Genomic DNA, 16,703 nt, shown 5'->3' with positions numbered 1-16,703 from the left:
GTGTTAATTGGTTTCCCTTTTCTTTGTTGAAGAGGGTCTGTGCAATCCTTCTGCCTAGTCCGCCATCTTGCCGGCAGCCCCCTGGACACATGGTTCCTTAAAACTCACTGATACACATTTAAATCCCTGTGGACTATGATGTTATTGTTTTTCTTTCCTACACTACCCATGCTTTTTGCTCTGTTAACTTTCTACATTTTCTTTATTTCTCCTGATTTTCTCTCTCCTTGCTCAATGAAAACTATATTTATTGTGAAACTACAGCCCTTATTTTACTTATGTCTCCACTTTACAGAGGGGTTTTTCACATAGACCTATTGATATCTCAAAGTTGTATTCCTTCTCTTTTTGTCCACTCATCATTCCTGAGGTGACCCTCAGCCTCTCACCCTCAACTCCCTTAACTTAACCTGTTTGAGAAACATTTGAAGTCCAGTTAAGGCCAATGGTCCTTTGATGAAGAGCATAATGACTATAATACCAGTAGGATTTATTTATTACAAGGACATCTCATGAAAATACAATTTAATACCTGCCGGTACATGTTCCACATAGTAGGTTCTGTAGACAAACCAAACAACTCACTGCCATTGAGTCAATTCGACTCATTGCAACCCCTCCTTGGGTTTCCAAGGCAGCATCTCTATGGAAGCAGATTGCCCAATCTTCCTTCCAAGGAGTGGCTGGTAGGTTTGAACCACCAGCCTTCTGGTTAGCAGTCACATGCCTTAGGCACTATGCTACCAGAGCTCCTTCTATAGACAAGTCAGTCTATATTTGTAATGGAGTGGAAAATAGTCTATAGATTGAAATGATTTTTTCACGTTTAGATCGGCTTTCTCCTTATATAAAAGCGAGTTGATCTTCAGCCTAGCTAAAATACATGTGACTTAAAATATCCTTTATTTTTTCAGATTTCCAGGCCATGGGGCTGAAGAAAGGGATGTTTTTCAATCCAGACCCTTATCTGAAGATTTCCATCCAGCCAGGGAAGCACAGCATCTTCCCTGCCCTCCCTCACCATGGACAGGAGAGGAGGTCCAAGATTATAGGCAACACTGTGAACCCCATCTGGCAGGCCGAGGTGAGCAGCTGGGCCTTGGAAAGTAGCACATGTAACAAAGTGGTGAGATTGATGTAAACCACATATGAGCCGGTTCCTACTTTCATGGCACCCCAAACACTCTGCCAAATTCATGTTTCTCTTGTCTCAGAGGGAGCCTTGTTCTCTCTGTGTTTCAACTCTTAGGGATCTTGATCAAATCCCCCAGAGTGGTACCAGGAAACAATTCATAGTAGGTATATTCTGTAGCCATTATAGTAGTAGCCTCTTCATCTGACTCAGAGAAGGACAATGGTAATTCATTGTAGAATTCTCACCTCCCAAGCTAGAGACCCTTATTTGATTCCCAGCCAATGTACTCCTCACACAGCTCCTGCTTTTCTGTCTCTGGAGGCTTGCATGGTGGTATGATGCTGAACAGGTTTCAGCAGAGCTTCTAGAGTAAGACTAGGAAGAAAGGCCTGGTGATTCACTCCCAAAAATCAACCAATGAAAACATAGGGTCACAACAATCCAATCCAAAACCAATCATAGGGATGGTGCGGCATCAGATAGTGTTTTGTGTGTGTGGAATTGCCACAAACATACAGAGAAGCATCCAACAACATCTGATTCAGAACCTGATCCTTCAAGCAGTCTAGCCTCTATTACTATCCTTTCTGTGGGAGACAGAAGAGAAATGTTTTGACCTGTGCATTTCAGTTTTTCCACAGCCCTTCCCAGGGTATGTAGCCCTTAAACAAAAGGGCCACATTTTAAAGGTGGCACTCTGGCCCCATGGACCAGTTCCAGAGATCAGAAAACTCTCAGGTCCTAGGACAGGTACATCAGCAAAGCCCCAGAATATCCTTGAGTGATTATGTACTCAAACCAAAACCAAAACCAGACTCACTGCCATCAAGTCAGTTCCGACTCATAGAAACTCCCATTGGGGTTTCAGAGGCTGTAAATCTTTACCAAGTAGATCACCCCATCTTCCTTCTGCAGAGTGGCTGGTGGGTTTGAACTGCTGATCCACTACTGCTGGATACCTTATCCACTACACCACCAGAGCTCCTTACTAGTTGAGTTAAATAGACATAAAGCCTAATTGTCCATCCCATCTTCGTGGTTTGCACAGTGTTAGGCAGTTTGCTAGAGTACCGAATCTTTGATGTGTCTAATGAAAGCCTTTCTTCATGCCTAAATTTGTCTCCTTTGCCCACAAGGGGCTAGGAGATCCTTCCACAAAATTATGGTCAGGCTCAAACTCACAGTGACTAAGTCCTATCTTAGGGAACTTGTGAGGAAAAGCTTTCACATGCTTTACCTTGAGGATGTAAACCTACAAAGTATGTGTTTGCAGGGATGGGAGGTGGGGCTTAGGCCAGGAAAGTGAAGACAGTATAATTTAGAAGTTAAAATACAACTTTGCAGTCAAACTTTGGTTCAAATTCTGGCTCAGCCAGTTACTAGCTGGTAAACGTGAGAAATCAGTTACCTTGGCCCTGAGTGTCAGGTTATTCTCATCCAGCTGTTAATGATGGAAATGTGGTTCTCCTACTCATACCCTATTGAGGTTCCTTTCTATATTCCTCAAGATAAATAATCTGTATGTAGAACTGTCCAGCATTCTTGACAAGAAAAAGCGTGACAAGCTTTGGGGTCAAAGCTTTTTCATTGTCTCTTAAATTAAATCACTTTTTTCCTAGGCTTCATTTATCCTGACCCCAGCTTCACAGATGAACTCTGTTAGCACTTCTAAGTGGACATAAGGGAAATGGACTTGTACTTAAACTTTCTAGTAACATTAGTTACCAACAGAATCCAAAGCACCGTTAGTGCCACTACAAGGGAATAATGAGTCTCAGATGATCTGTTCCTTCCATGCTGGCTAGTCTCACCAAATATTTCCAGACTCCTCACTGTTCTCCTAGAGTACTACAAGATGCTATAGCTCTGGGGGCATAGTGCCTAACCAGAAGGCTGGCAGTTCAAACGCACTAGCCACTCCGCAGAAGGAAGATTGGGCAATCTACTTCCTTAGAGATACTGCCTCAGAAACCCAAGGAGGGTTCACTATAAGTCAAAAATGACTCGACAGTTGTTTTGTTTTGTTTTGTTTTGTTTTTGATTTATAGAAATTCATAGTTCAAGGGAAAAGGCTTCTCTCTTCTGAAGAATGTTAGGGTAACTTGTTCTAAGACATTTGGTCATAAAGACATAAGTCTCAGAAAGTTTGTAAAATCCAACACAATCAGAATGCTCTTTGGCTAAAAATGTCCACTAGGATCCCCAGTAAGTCTTGAAATTATTTCTGAATCTTTAGTTGATATTCTTTTCCTCTGGCAGAACAACAGCCAGTTCTCACTGGAGCTCTGCCCTCTCTCTCCTCTCAACACATTTAGAGTTATAATTCTAAAATAAGACTTCAAACCTGTGCCTGATGAAGCTCAGATTGAGGATAACAAATTTTTCATGGTTTTATAGCCAGTAACTAGCTGAGCCGGGATTCAGACCAAGGTTTGTGTGACTGTAAAGCTATACTCTCAACCTCTAAATTATACTGCAGTGCCCATTGCCCAAATGTCAAAGTCATAGCTCCTCTGACAAGCATCCTAGGCCTTCTGTGATACTGGCATTAACCACTTGTATCAGCTGGGCATGCATCTGGCTCTGAGCACAAGGAAGCCTGCCAACTGGGACATTTCTCACTAACAGAAGCCCGAGGGGCTGCTAAGTATCAGGGACCTAAGCTCTTGCCTCAAGCCCAGCTTACATGTGGGAAAAAAACAGAAGAGCCAAAGAAGGCTTCTTTTGGTAAGGCTTTGCTTTTTCATTCTAGAAGAAAAGACCTTCCTAGCAAATGACTTATTACTTGACTTATGACCTCACCTGGCTGGGAAAACTGAATGTTTCCATTTGGAGAAGGTAGTTGAAAACAGGTGTAGAATAATCCAGTTTTTCGTGCCTGCCACGTACTTCAGCTTCACTTCCTACCACCTTCCAGCTTAACCTTTATACTAAAATGACTCTCAGTAGCTGCTATCCCCAACTGCCCCATATGCTTTCAAATGTGTTGTGATTTTGTTTATATCTGCCTAAAATGCAAATCCCCAACTAATCCACTAGCAACACCCATTCATCCATCAAATCTCACCTATAATACCACTTCACGTGTGGGCAGTTCCTGACTCCCTGCCAGCCCTCGGGAGGAAATTGCCCCTTCCCCTGTGCTCCATTGTATGGACCTGCATCATAGTTTTACCAGTTTATCTTTTATTTTTCATTTAGGAGCTCTGGTGGTGCAGTGCCTAAGGCATTTGACTGCTAACCAGAAGGTTGGCAACTCAAACCCACCAGCCATTCAGTGGAAGGAAGATGAGGCAATCCACTTCCGTAAAGATTTATTACCTTAAAAACCCAATGGGGTAACTAGAAGCCAGAATCGATTTGATGGCAGTGGGTTTTTGGGGATTATCTTTTATTTGCACATCTATTTTCCTCACTAGATTTGGAGATCCTCAAGGAAACTGATCACATCTAATTAATCTAAATATCTCCAGTTCCTGGAACCTATTAATTACAGCAAATACTTATATAAGGCTTTCTATGCAACTGTGTTCTAAATGTTTTACATAATTAATGCATTTAATACTCACAACGACTCTATGTAATAAATACCATTATTACCCTCATTTGAAGATGAGTAAACCAAGGCACAGAGAAGTTAAGCAATTTTCCCTGAGGTCACATAGCTGGTAAATGGCAGAACCAGAATTTGAAAAAGATAGTCTGGCTTCAGACCCTATTCTCTGGCTGTGCATAGTAAGCATTCAGTGAATACTTATTGTATGAGAAACTCAGTGATACAGAAATACCAGTGACTTCATGGAAAACATCTGGTGGAATAAAGGTTCAAAGCTTTTTGTCATTTTAACTACAAAGAATGACTAAGTCAGTCAAGGTATAGGTACTTAATCTTGGAGTCTTGGAAGGGTTTCAATGATTTCAAAAAACCTTGAAACTGTATGATTAGTTTTGTTTGTAGGTGATTATGAATAAATTCTGGAGAGAGTATTCATAGCTTTTATCAGGATCACAAGAACCTCCATTTCAGAGGGAAAAGAAGTTAAAATCTACAGCATGGGGAAATAAGGCCAGAGGCAGTAGTCAAGAAGTTTAAGCCTTTCCAGCTAATCACATGAACCCCTAGCTCTAGGAGAATGAGTTTAAGAGATACATGACAACTTTTAAGAATGGAGAAAGGTCAGTTGTTTCTCATGGTTGGTTCATCATATATTTAAGAAATGTTTATTGAATATCTATTCTGTAGTGAAATAGAAGCTATAGGAAGGACAAAAAGATCACTGAAATAAATGTTCTAATCCAGGTAGGAACAGAATGCTCTTGGAATACAACAGAGAGAACCTGTAAAACATCACAGGCAATGTGCTACTTAGACTTGAGTCTTGAGAGGTGAGGAGAAAGTTCTGGGGGCAGGGAAGGAAGAGTATTCCAGACACAAGGAAAATGTAAGCGAAGTATTAAGGCACATCAAAAAACGCTGAGGGTATTGTTGGAGATGTGATGTGGTTGGAGCTTGTGTATACATGAATGAGGTGCTGGAGATTAGGCTGAGCTCTCTCCAGTCACACTCACACAGGGAGTATGGCTCCCTAAATCCTTACAAATGTAAGTTTGTGTTGGCTTCTGGGTTTCAAACTGCATGTTGGTGAGTGAAATGAAGATGCCCTGCTCCTATGGATTCCCACAATGCTTAAATATCTCAGCAAGAATCTAAGTGAGAACTAAACTGCCTCAATTTCCATACTTACTGACTAAATACCAAGGACATTCAATGAGAAATAATTGGATTAGTCTGCATTTAATAACAAGAATATCCTTTCATGTGAAGTTTAAATGCTAGATTTATTCCTATAATTAATGTTACATTGAAGCCTTACGTGATTTTTGCAAATGTATGCAAGTTCAAACCCAAAACATATTATTTTGCTTATTTTAAAAAACTAAGTCGTAGAAGGATTAAAGTTCCTATCATGATTTTAAAATATGACAGGAAAATTGAGAGAAATATACCATAAATATACTGCAAACTGGATCGACTCGACGGCAGTGAGTTTGGTTTAGTTTTATACTGCAAACTAAAAAGAAAGACAGACTTCCTCACTGATTGATCAATCCCCTCTTCTTTGTTATTACTGTAATTAGAAACTATTTTCACCCAGGAAAAACTCTCTTTGATTTTCTGGTCTGTTTACTTTCCCAGGTGGATATAATGAGCACTTATGAGATTATAATTACACAGAGAAGTTAAATAGAAACAGCAGCAACTAAAGAGTCTTGGGTTATATATTCAGAGCACTCATGTAGGGAGTATACTTAGGCATTTAAATAACACAAAACTTAAAACACCAAACCAGTTGCCATTGAGTTAGTTTTGCCTCATTGCAACCCATAGGCATCAGAGTAGAACTACACTCCAAAAGTTTTCAAGGCTGTGGCATATCTGAAGTAGATCACCAGGCCTTTCTTCTGAGGCACCTCTGGGTAGATTCAAACCACCAAACTTTGGGTTAGTAGCTGAGCACATTAACCACTTGCTCCATCCAGAGACTCTCTGAATAATACAAGGAATTCCTAAAAGCCAATTCCCAGAAATATTAAATAGAATAAGGAAATATTAAATTCTAATAGATGGCTGTGGTGTTTGGTAGCCTTCACCTCATTCTACCAGTCTCCACCTTCCAACACTGGTGGTTTCATCCCTACCACATGCACCACCAGCCTGCTGCAGTCTGATCTCAAGATTTGAAAGGCATACTAGTCTTGGATGCATCTATTTGTATTTCAACTTTCACTGGTAAAGAAATGCAGAGAACACCTTGCCTCATGGAGCTTATATTCTAATATGAGAGAATAAGCTAGAAACAAGAAAATAATAAGATAATTTCAATTGATGGCAAGTGCAATGGATTGAACTATATTCCCCTAAAACATGTTGGAATCCTGACTGCTACACCTCTGTATGTAATCTCATTTGGGAATAGAATTTTCTTTGTTATGTTAATAAAGCCATAGAAGTGTAGGGTATATCTTCAACCTTATCACTCCTGGGAGCTCTGGTGGCGTAGTGGATAAGGCACTTGACTGCTAACTGGTAGGTCAGTGCTTCAAACCTACCAGCGGCTCTGCAGAAGGAAGTTGGGCCAATCTACTTCTATAAAGATTTACAGCCTCGGAAACCCAATGGGGGTCACTATGAGTCAGAAACAACTTCATGGCGGTGAGGTTGGTTTTTTTAATTACTCTTGAGATATAAAAAGAGAAGATTAGGCAGAGAGACAAAACCAAAGCAAGCATAAATGAGGGGAAAATAGATGCCACATAGAGGTCATGAAGGAACTGAGGCATGTGGGGCTAAGAAGCTGAGACAAGGTTCTTCCCCTAGAGCTGACAGAGAGAAAGGCTTCCCGTAGAGCCAGTGCCCCAAATTCATATTTCTAACCTCCTACAATGTGAGAAAATAAATTTCTATTCATTAAAATCACCCAATTTTGGGATTTCTATTACAGCAGTACTAGGAAACTAAGACAATAAATAATATGAAGAAAATGTCACGTTATAATATGATGTGCATGATTGGTAGGGCTACCTTAGAAAGAAGTGATCAAAGAAAGTCTGTCTGAGTTGCTTTCATGTGAGCTATTGTTGTTAGGAGCCATCGAATCAACTCCGACTCATAGTGACAACAGAAAGAAACATTGCCTGGTCCTGCGCCATCCTCACAATCCTTTATATGTTTGAGCCCATCATTGTAGCCACTATGTCAATCCATCTCTTTGAGGGTCGTCCCCTTCTTCACTGACCCTCTACTTTACCAAACATGGTATCTCTCTCCAGAGAATGATCCCTTCTGACAACATGACCAAAGTAGGTGAGACAAAGCCTGGCCATTCTCGCTTCCAAGGAGCATTCTGGCTGCACTTCTTCCAGGATAGATTTGTTTGTTCTTCTGGCAATCCATTGCATTTTCAGTATTCTTCGCCAACACCACAATTCAAAGGCATCAACTCTTCTTCGATCTTCCTTGTTCATTGTCCAGCTTTCACATGCATATGAGATTGAAAATACTGTGGCTTGGGTTAGGCATACCTTACTCTTGAAAGTAAACTCTTTGCTTCTTAACACTTTAAAGAGGTCTTTTACAGCAGAGTTTCCCAGTGTAATACAACTTCTGATTTCCTGCCTGTTCCTTCCATGAGTGTTGACTATGGAACCAAGTAAAATAAAATCCCTGAAAATGTCAGTCTTTCTCCATTTAACATGATGTTGGTTATTGGTCCAGTTGTGATGATGTTGGTTTTCTTTAAGTTGAGGTGTAATCCATACTGAAGACAAAGACCTTTTAGATGCAACCCATGTTTATTAGAGTATTATTCATAGTACCAAAAAGAAAAAAAAAATGGAAACAAATTAAGTGCTCCTCAGTGGGGGATGGGTAAGCAAACTATGGTACATACACACAATGGAATGCTATGCAGTGTTAAATAATAACAATGAATCTGTGAAAAACCTCATAACATGGATGAACCTAGAGGACATTATGCTAAGTGAAATAGGTCAATCACAAAAGAACATTTGTTATATGAGACCCACTGTAAAAAGTTAAGAAAAGGTTTATACATGGAAGGAATCATTTTCAGAAGGTTACCAAGGGTGGGAGGGCAAAGAATGGTCAATCACCACTAGAGAGAGAGTAGATACATATTAACTTGGGTGAAGGATAGGCACTATGTGCAATGGGGGAGACAGCATAAAATGATCAAGGCAGTGGAAGACACAGGGAGAAACATAAGAGTTAAAGGCAACAAAGGTAAATATATTGCACACACAATCCTGCAATGACAGTAATAACAATAATCTACCAGTGGATACATAGAAAGATAATCTGAAGAGGGAAAAAAAAAAGGTGAATGGGAATACACCCAATGAGGTTTGACGGTTTGACAGAGGATATCTCTACTTAAGTATTTATGTAAAGGGAGCTTTGGTGGTACAGCACCTAAGGCATTTGACTGCTAACCAGAAAGTTGGTGGTTCAAACCTACCAGTCACTCCATGGAAGAAAGACTGGGAAGTATACTTCTGTAAAGATTTACTGCCTTGGAAAGCCAAAGGGGGTCGCTATGAGTCAGAATCGACTCGATGGCAGAGAGTTTGAGTTTATATATTTATATGTACTGCAAATATGTCCATGAATGTAGTAGAGCATATAGGGGCAAAGTTATGAACATTTCTTAGCCATACTCAAACATCTTGAGGGAATGAGTCACTGACCATAGAAGCTCAAGACCATTGTCTCAGGGGACACTAAGCTCAATTGGCATAACATAGTCCACAAAGACAATGTTCTACATCCTTCTTTTTTATTTAATTTTTATTGTGGTTTGGGTGAAAGTTTACAGACCAAATTCATTTTCCATTCAGCATTTATACACATTTTGTTTCATGACATTGACTGCAATTGCAAACAATGTAACAGCGCTCTCTTCCCACTTCCTCCCTGTAGTTACCTCTTCCCTGCATCCTTCATTCCTGTACATTCCTGCCCCCCAAGCTATCCCCCTATGCGAACACTCCCTTCTGTTCTCCCACAATTGATCGGTCCAAGGAGTATGTCTACCTGATGTAAATGTTCACTGAATATGCCTGTCTATTGTTTGGCTGGAAGCCATAGGAATGGGTTCAGCTTCAGACCTAAAGGGTAACTAGGATCCACAGTCCCAGGGGTCTCACAAGGCTCTATTAGACAAGTAAACCTGGTCTTTTTTTTTTTTTTTTTTTTATGATTTTCAGTTTTGTTCCACATTGTTCTTCCACTCTATCTAGGATCTCCTGCACTGATCCCCTTCTGAGTGGTTGACAGTGGTAGCCAGGCACCATCTAATTCTTCTAGTCTCATGGTCATACAGGCTGAGGATTGCATGGTCCATTATTCTCTTGGGATAATTGTTTCCATACATCTTTGGTTTTCTTCATTCTTCTTTGCTCTGGACAAGGAGAAACCCATTGTTGCATCTGGGTGGCTGCTTGTAAGCTTTTAAGACTCCAGTCTCTACTCACCAAAGTAGAATGTGGAACAGTGTTTTTGTGTAGTACGTTATGCCAATTGAGCTTGATGACTATGGTCCCAAGCCCATAGGTCCAGGGTAGTTGGCTGTGGCAAAGAAGTTAAAACTTTGCCGCTTGTTAGCTCTATTTTATATTTACATTCTACTTTGGTGAGTAACCACTTGGGTCTTAAAAGCTTATGAGTGGCCGTCTAAGGTGCAGCTATTGGTCTCCCTGTCTGTAGCAAAGAAGAATGAAGAAAATCAAAGACACAATAAATAATTAGTCCAAAGGACTAATGGACCATGTGAACCTCAGCCTTCACAAAGCTGAGACTGGAAGAACTAGATGGTGCCTGGCTACCACTGCTGATCACTCTGAAAGGCAGAACATTAGGAGTTCCCAGATAGAGTAGGGGAAAATGTAGAACAAAACTCAAAATCATAAAAAGATCAGATCTGATGAAGACTGATAGAAACCCTGAGACTATGGCCCTTACACACTTTTCAAACTAGTAACTGAACTTAATCTCCATGACTCAACGTTCAGCCAGTCAATAGACTGGCTACAAGGTAAACAGCAATACCCAGAGGATAGGCACTCATCAAAACAATCAAGCATATGAAATCAAGAGGACAGCATTTGCCCATGGATAGAACTAGGAAGGCAAATGCTGTTGTTAGGTGCCATCGAGTCAGCTCCAACTCACAGTGACACTATGTACAATAGAACAAAACACAGCCCTATCCTGTGCCATCCTCACAATGCTTGCTATACCCAAGTCCATTGTTGCAGCCACTGTGTCAGTCCATCTCCTTGAGGGTCTTCCCCTTTTCTGCTGATCCTCCACTTTACCAAGCATGATATCTTTCTCCAATGAATGGTCCCTTCTGACAACATGACCAAAGTAGGTGAGACAAAGTCTGGCCATTCTCAGTTCCAAGGATCATTCCACCTGCACTTCCTCCAGGACAGATTTATTTGTTCTTCTGGCAATTTATGGTACTTTCAGTATTCTTTGCCAATACCACAACTCAAAAGCATCAACTCTTCTTTGGTTTCCTTATTCATTGTCCAGCTTTCACATGCATATGAGCTGATTGAAAACACCATGGCTTGGGTTAGGTGCACCTTAGTCTTCAAAGAGGCCTCTTTGCTCTTCAGCCCTTGCAAGAGGTCTTTTGCAGCAGATTTGCCCAGCGTAATATGTCAGCTGATTTCTTGACTGCTGCTTCTATTGGTGTTGGTTGTGGAACCAAGCAATATGAAATCTTTGACAACTTCAGTCTTTTCTCCATTTACCATGATGTTGCCTATTGGCACAGTTGTGAGGATTTTCATTTTCTTTCTGTTAAGGTGTAATCTATAATTAAAGACTGTAGTCTTTAATCTTTATCAGTAAGTGCTTCAAGTCATCTTCACTTTGAGAAAGCAAGGTAGTGTCGTCTGCATATCGCAGGTTGTTGATGAGTCTTCCTCCAGTCCTGATGCCACGTTTTTCTTCACATAGTCCAGCTTCTCAGATTATTTGCTCAGCATACAGATTGAATAAGTATGGTGAAAGCAAACAACCCTGACCTACTCCCTTCCTGATTTTAAACCATGCAGTATTCCCTTGTTCTGTTTGAATGACAGCCTCCTGGTCTATGTACAGGTTCCTCATGAGTACAATTATGTGTTCTGGAATTCTAGTTCTCCTCAATGTTATCCATAATTTGTTATAATCCAAACAATCAAATGCTTTTGCATAGTCCAAAAAAAAAACACAAATAAAAATCTTTCAGGTATTCTTTGCTCTCAGCCAAGATCCATCTGACATCAGCAATGATATACCTGCTTCCATATCCTCTTCTAAATCCAGCTTCCATTTCTGAAAGATCCCTCTCAATCTACTGCTGTGACCATTTTTTAATTATCTTCAGCCATATTTTACTTGAGTGTGGGAAATAAGGATTAAGGGAAGGGATGGGTGTGGGGAGGAAGTAGGAGGAGTGTTGTTACAATTTGAGGATTGCAGTCACAAAACAGAGTGGAATGTTGAATGGAAAAACAATTTGCTCTGTAAATTTTCACCCAAATCACAATAATAAGAAGAAGACATGTTAAATTTTCATTTCAAGCAGAGGAAGCAGCTGGTGTTGAAATCTGAGTACAGTGAGCTTGGCATGTTAATAAAACTAAAAAGTCATTCACTGTGGCCAGAATATAGTGAGTTTGTGGGAGAGGTGGAGTATAGTGGTATAGCATGAAGTTGAAGAGAGGGGCAGAGTCTTGAAAACCATGGAGAGGAGTTGGACTTATATTCTAAATGTGATAAAAAAATGATAGGAGGATTTTTTCCCCCATTGGAGGATTTTAGTAGGGAAGCATTATACTCTGATTAAAATTTTTATGAAAACCTTTCTGTGGCCATGTGTGGAATGTATTATAAAGGTGAGGAATGGACATAAGGGATTTCTGCTGCTGGCTGTGATGGAGCCACATTGGCATGCTAACTTGAAAACAACTAGAAAAGCCGGATAAAATGCGAAAGAGAAAAGCATTCATGATGACATTAGAGAACTTGTAGGGTCAAAATCTAGGGAAAAAGAAATTGCAAGTGAGCCAGTTTTCAACAGCTGCTTTTTATAAGGGGGATGAGAGCTGCTGAAGGTCAAAGTGTTCACTGAAATTGCAGAGGGCTAAAGATTCAAAACTTGGAGTTCTCAATCTTCCAAGGAGGAGAAGCCAAACCAAACTCACTGCCATCAAGTCAGTTCCAACTCATAGCAACTCCCATTGGGTTTCCAAGGCTGTAAATCTTTACAGAAGCAGACTGTCTCATCTTTCTTCCAGGGAACAGCTGGCGGGTTCAAACCACCAACTTTTTTTGGTTAACAGCCATATGCTTTAACCAGTACACCCCCAAAGCTCCTTCCAAGGAGCAGAGGCCCTAGTAAAACTGCAGGTTCTCAGTTGGGCCCCTGGCTGGCTGCAATATACCAAAACTCACTGCCATTGAGTCCATTCTGACTCATAATGACCCCCATTGGGTTTCCAAGGTGGTAAATCTTTACAGAAGTAGACTGTCCCATCTTCCCTCTATAGAGCAGCTGGTGGGTGTGAAGTGCCAACTTTATGGCTACAATATAGATAAGAGCAAACCAGTGCAAGAAACTTCAAGTTAGCTCAGTCAATCCCTGATTAAATAATGATCTGACCCTGGTGACAATAGAAACAGATACATGATGGATTATTACTGGAGTTATCAGCAGTAGATTTTAAATACTAATTTATTGTTTTAAAACTTTAAAAACTAGACATAGTAATCCCATCTGCCATGAAAATTGATCAAAAAAAAAATTAAAATATCTGTGGATCAAAGAAAAACTATCACAATAGAAATTAGATTTTGGAATAAATAATAATGAAAATATGATATATAAAAATTTATAGAATGCAGCTAAAGTAGTTTTTAGGAGGAATTTCTTAGCCTTAAATCTTATATTAAAAAAGGGGGGGGGACTAAAAGTCAACTATCTGAGTTTCCATCACAAGAAGCTACAAAATTAACAGCAAATCAAAGCAAACATAGCAGAGGAAAGGAAAGTATATTAATATAATAAAGGAGATAAGCCCCAAAATCAATTATTTGTAGAATAAATGTATAATAGGGAAAATCTGCAAAGCTAAAAACATAGTGAGCCTAGAGATATCACCTTGGAAACCTAAGGAGGAGTCACTATGAGTTGGGACCAACTTGGCAGCAGTGAACCTGAACCTGATATATGTTATAATAGGAGCTCTGGTGATATAGTGGTTAAGGCATTTGGCTGCTAACCAAAAATTCAGTGGTTCAACCCCACCAGCCAGTCCACAGAAAAAAAGAGGGCAGTCTGCTTCCATAAAGATTTACAACCTTGGGAACCCAATGGGGTCACGTTAAGTCAGAATTGATGACAGATTTTGGTTTGGGGGTTATATATATTTAAAAGATGATGGGAAAATACTGTGAACAACTTTAAGCTGATAAAGTTGAAAACTTTGACTAAATGAAACATTCCTAGAACAACCAATTGCCATAGAGTTGATTCTGATCCATAGCAACCCAATGTGTATGAGAGTAGAATGGTGCTTCACAGGGATTTCAATGGCAGATTTTTTTGGAAGTAGATCACCAGATCTTTCTTCCAAGTGCCTCTGGGTTGACTTAAACCTCCTATCTTTTGGCTAACAACCTAGAGCATTCATCATTTGTACCACTCATAGACTCCTAATTGTTTACTGCAAATATATAAAAATACAATTAATTGTTCCATAATAATCTTGAGTCCTGCAACTTCCCAAGTCATTTTATAAGGTTAGCATTATGCTAATACCAAAACCAGACTGATAGATTATAAGGAAATGACAGATCAATATTCTTTAGTAATGTATATGAGAAAAATCCTTGATATTGGTAAGTCTAATCCAGCAATATATAAAAAGAATAATGCATCATAACCAAGTAGGATTTACTAAATTTGGATACTAGCTCCAGTAGCTATTTTGTAGATTCCTTAGTATCTTTTTTGTAAACAATTGTTTTACCTTCAAAAAGAAGCAATTTTACTTATTTTTTCTAAATTCCAAGGGGCTTTTTGTTTGTTTGGAAGATTTTTTTTGTTTGTTTTTTGCCTTATTGTAATGACTTCTAGTACATTGTTGAATGAAACAAGTAATAGGGTTTTGTTGCCAATATTAAGGGGGAATCATTCAATGTTTCATCACTAAGTATGGTGATAATTATAATTTATTGTACATGCTCTTTATCAATTTGAGCATGTTTCTTTCTATTCCTAGAATAGAAAGTTTTTGGAAGTTTTTATCTTGAATGAGTTTTGAATTTTGATACTTTCTTTTTTGCATCTGTTGAAATGATCATTTTCCCTGTTATTCTGTTGATATTCTGAATTAACATTTGATTGGTTTTATAATGTTGATTTAAACTTAAAAAGCTAGATATAAGTAGTAAAAAGATAACTTGAAAATTCCCTACTTTATTACAGTGCTGATTTTGCATTCCAAATCTGGGATAAATCCCACGTGGTTATGATGCATTATTCTTTTTATATATCACTGGATTAGACTTACCAATATTAAGGATGTTCCTCATATACATTCATAAAGAATATTGATATGTCATTTTCTTTTCTTATAATCTATCAGTGTGGTTTTGGTATCAGCATAATGCTGAACTTATAAAATGACTTGAGAAGTTTTTCCTCCTCTTATAAATTCTGGGAGTTCTGTATATAGAAGTCCAATGAACCCCAAACAGGATAGACCCCAAGAGAAAATCACCAAGACATATCATCAGCAAAGTCAGCAAAGACAAAGAAAGAATCCTGAAAGCAGCAAGGGAAAAACAAAAAGTTGCCTATAAGGGAAAACTAATAAGACTAAGCTTGTATTTCTTGGCAGAAACCATGCAGGTATGAAGACAATGGGATGGTATATATAAAACCCTGAAAAAAAAAATTTCCAACCAAGAATTATATACCCAGCAAAATTGTCCCTCAAATTTGATGGTGAAATTAGTACATTTCCAGACAAGCAGAAATTATTAAAACTAGAGATGCTAAAGGGAGTCCTTTGTACAGAGAACCAGCAACAGCAAACAATAAATGAACATTAACACACATGGTGGCAAAACCCAGAAACCAAACCAGTTATGGAAGTATCCAAAGTAAATACAAGATTATAAACAGGAAACCAGAGACATTGATTGACAAATGAGGACAACTATGAAGCAAAAAGAGGGAAAAAATTGTGTAGTTACAGAACATCTAAATGGTAAGGAATTCAAGACAACTGCAAGACAGCACTGACCTAAACTTGGGAAGAAAATTATAAATCCCAGGGTAACCTCAAAGAAAAATTATAAACCTTCACATCAAAATAAAAAGGAGGACGAGCACAAATATCTAGCAAATACTAAACCAATAGCAATGAAGGGAGTGATGATATGATTCATAAACAAAATGAGCTCAGCACAGAAAATTATGTGGAACAAAGAAATCAGCAACACCACAAAAAAAGCACATAACAAAATGACAACAACTAATTCATACTAGTTGATAATTACACTGAATTCAATGGATTAAATGTACCACTCAAGAGACAGAGAGTTGCAGACTGGATAAGAAAACATAACCCATCAGTATGCTTATAGAGACAAAGACAAAAAAAAGACTAAAAACCAAACACTGGAAAAAGATATATCAAGCAAATGGCAACTGTGAAAAAGCAGGAGTAGCAATATTAGTCAGTCCCAGGGATAAAGGTGAGGAGAGACAACTTAGGGACACCCAAAGAAGCAGGCCAGAAGACCAGGAGAAAGGGGATTAAAAACCAGGAAGCCAGACAGAGGAACAGTCAGCCAGGTGGGGGTGATACGAGAGGTCTCCAACAGCAGGACAAACTTGTCTGTCAGTTTGTCCTACTGTGGTGACATGTAGATGTGAGTTTTGAGGCTGAGCCTCTGGTGTTTAAAACCCAGAGAGAT

At 39.2% G+C, this 16,703-nt stretch overlaps 1 protein-coding gene across 1 annotated transcript in view; it reads left to right on the top strand.

The window, feature by feature from the left end:
• The window catches only part of HECW1 (HECT, C2 and WW domain containing E3 ubiquitin protein ligase 1), a 438,073-nt gene that overhangs the window by 181,139 nt on the left and 240,231 nt on the right, over positions 1-16,703 (top strand). The window contains exon 5 of the mRNA XM_007941232.2: positions 915-1,084. Coding sequence (XP_007939423.2) covers positions 915-1,084 — 170 coding nt within the window. The remainder of the gene's footprint in view (positions 1-914; positions 1,085-16,703) is intronic.

Source organism: Orycteropus afer, unplaced genomic scaffold (assembly GCF_000298275.1).
Source record: "Orycteropus afer afer isolate SDZICR_OR568_19922 unplaced genomic scaffold, OryAfe1.0 scaffold00077, whole genome shotgun sequence".
Classification (NCBI taxonomy): Eukaryota; Metazoa; Chordata; class Mammalia; order Tubulidentata; family Orycteropodidae; genus Orycteropus; species Orycteropus afer.
This window is presented reverse-complemented; position numbering and strand designations above follow the sequence as displayed.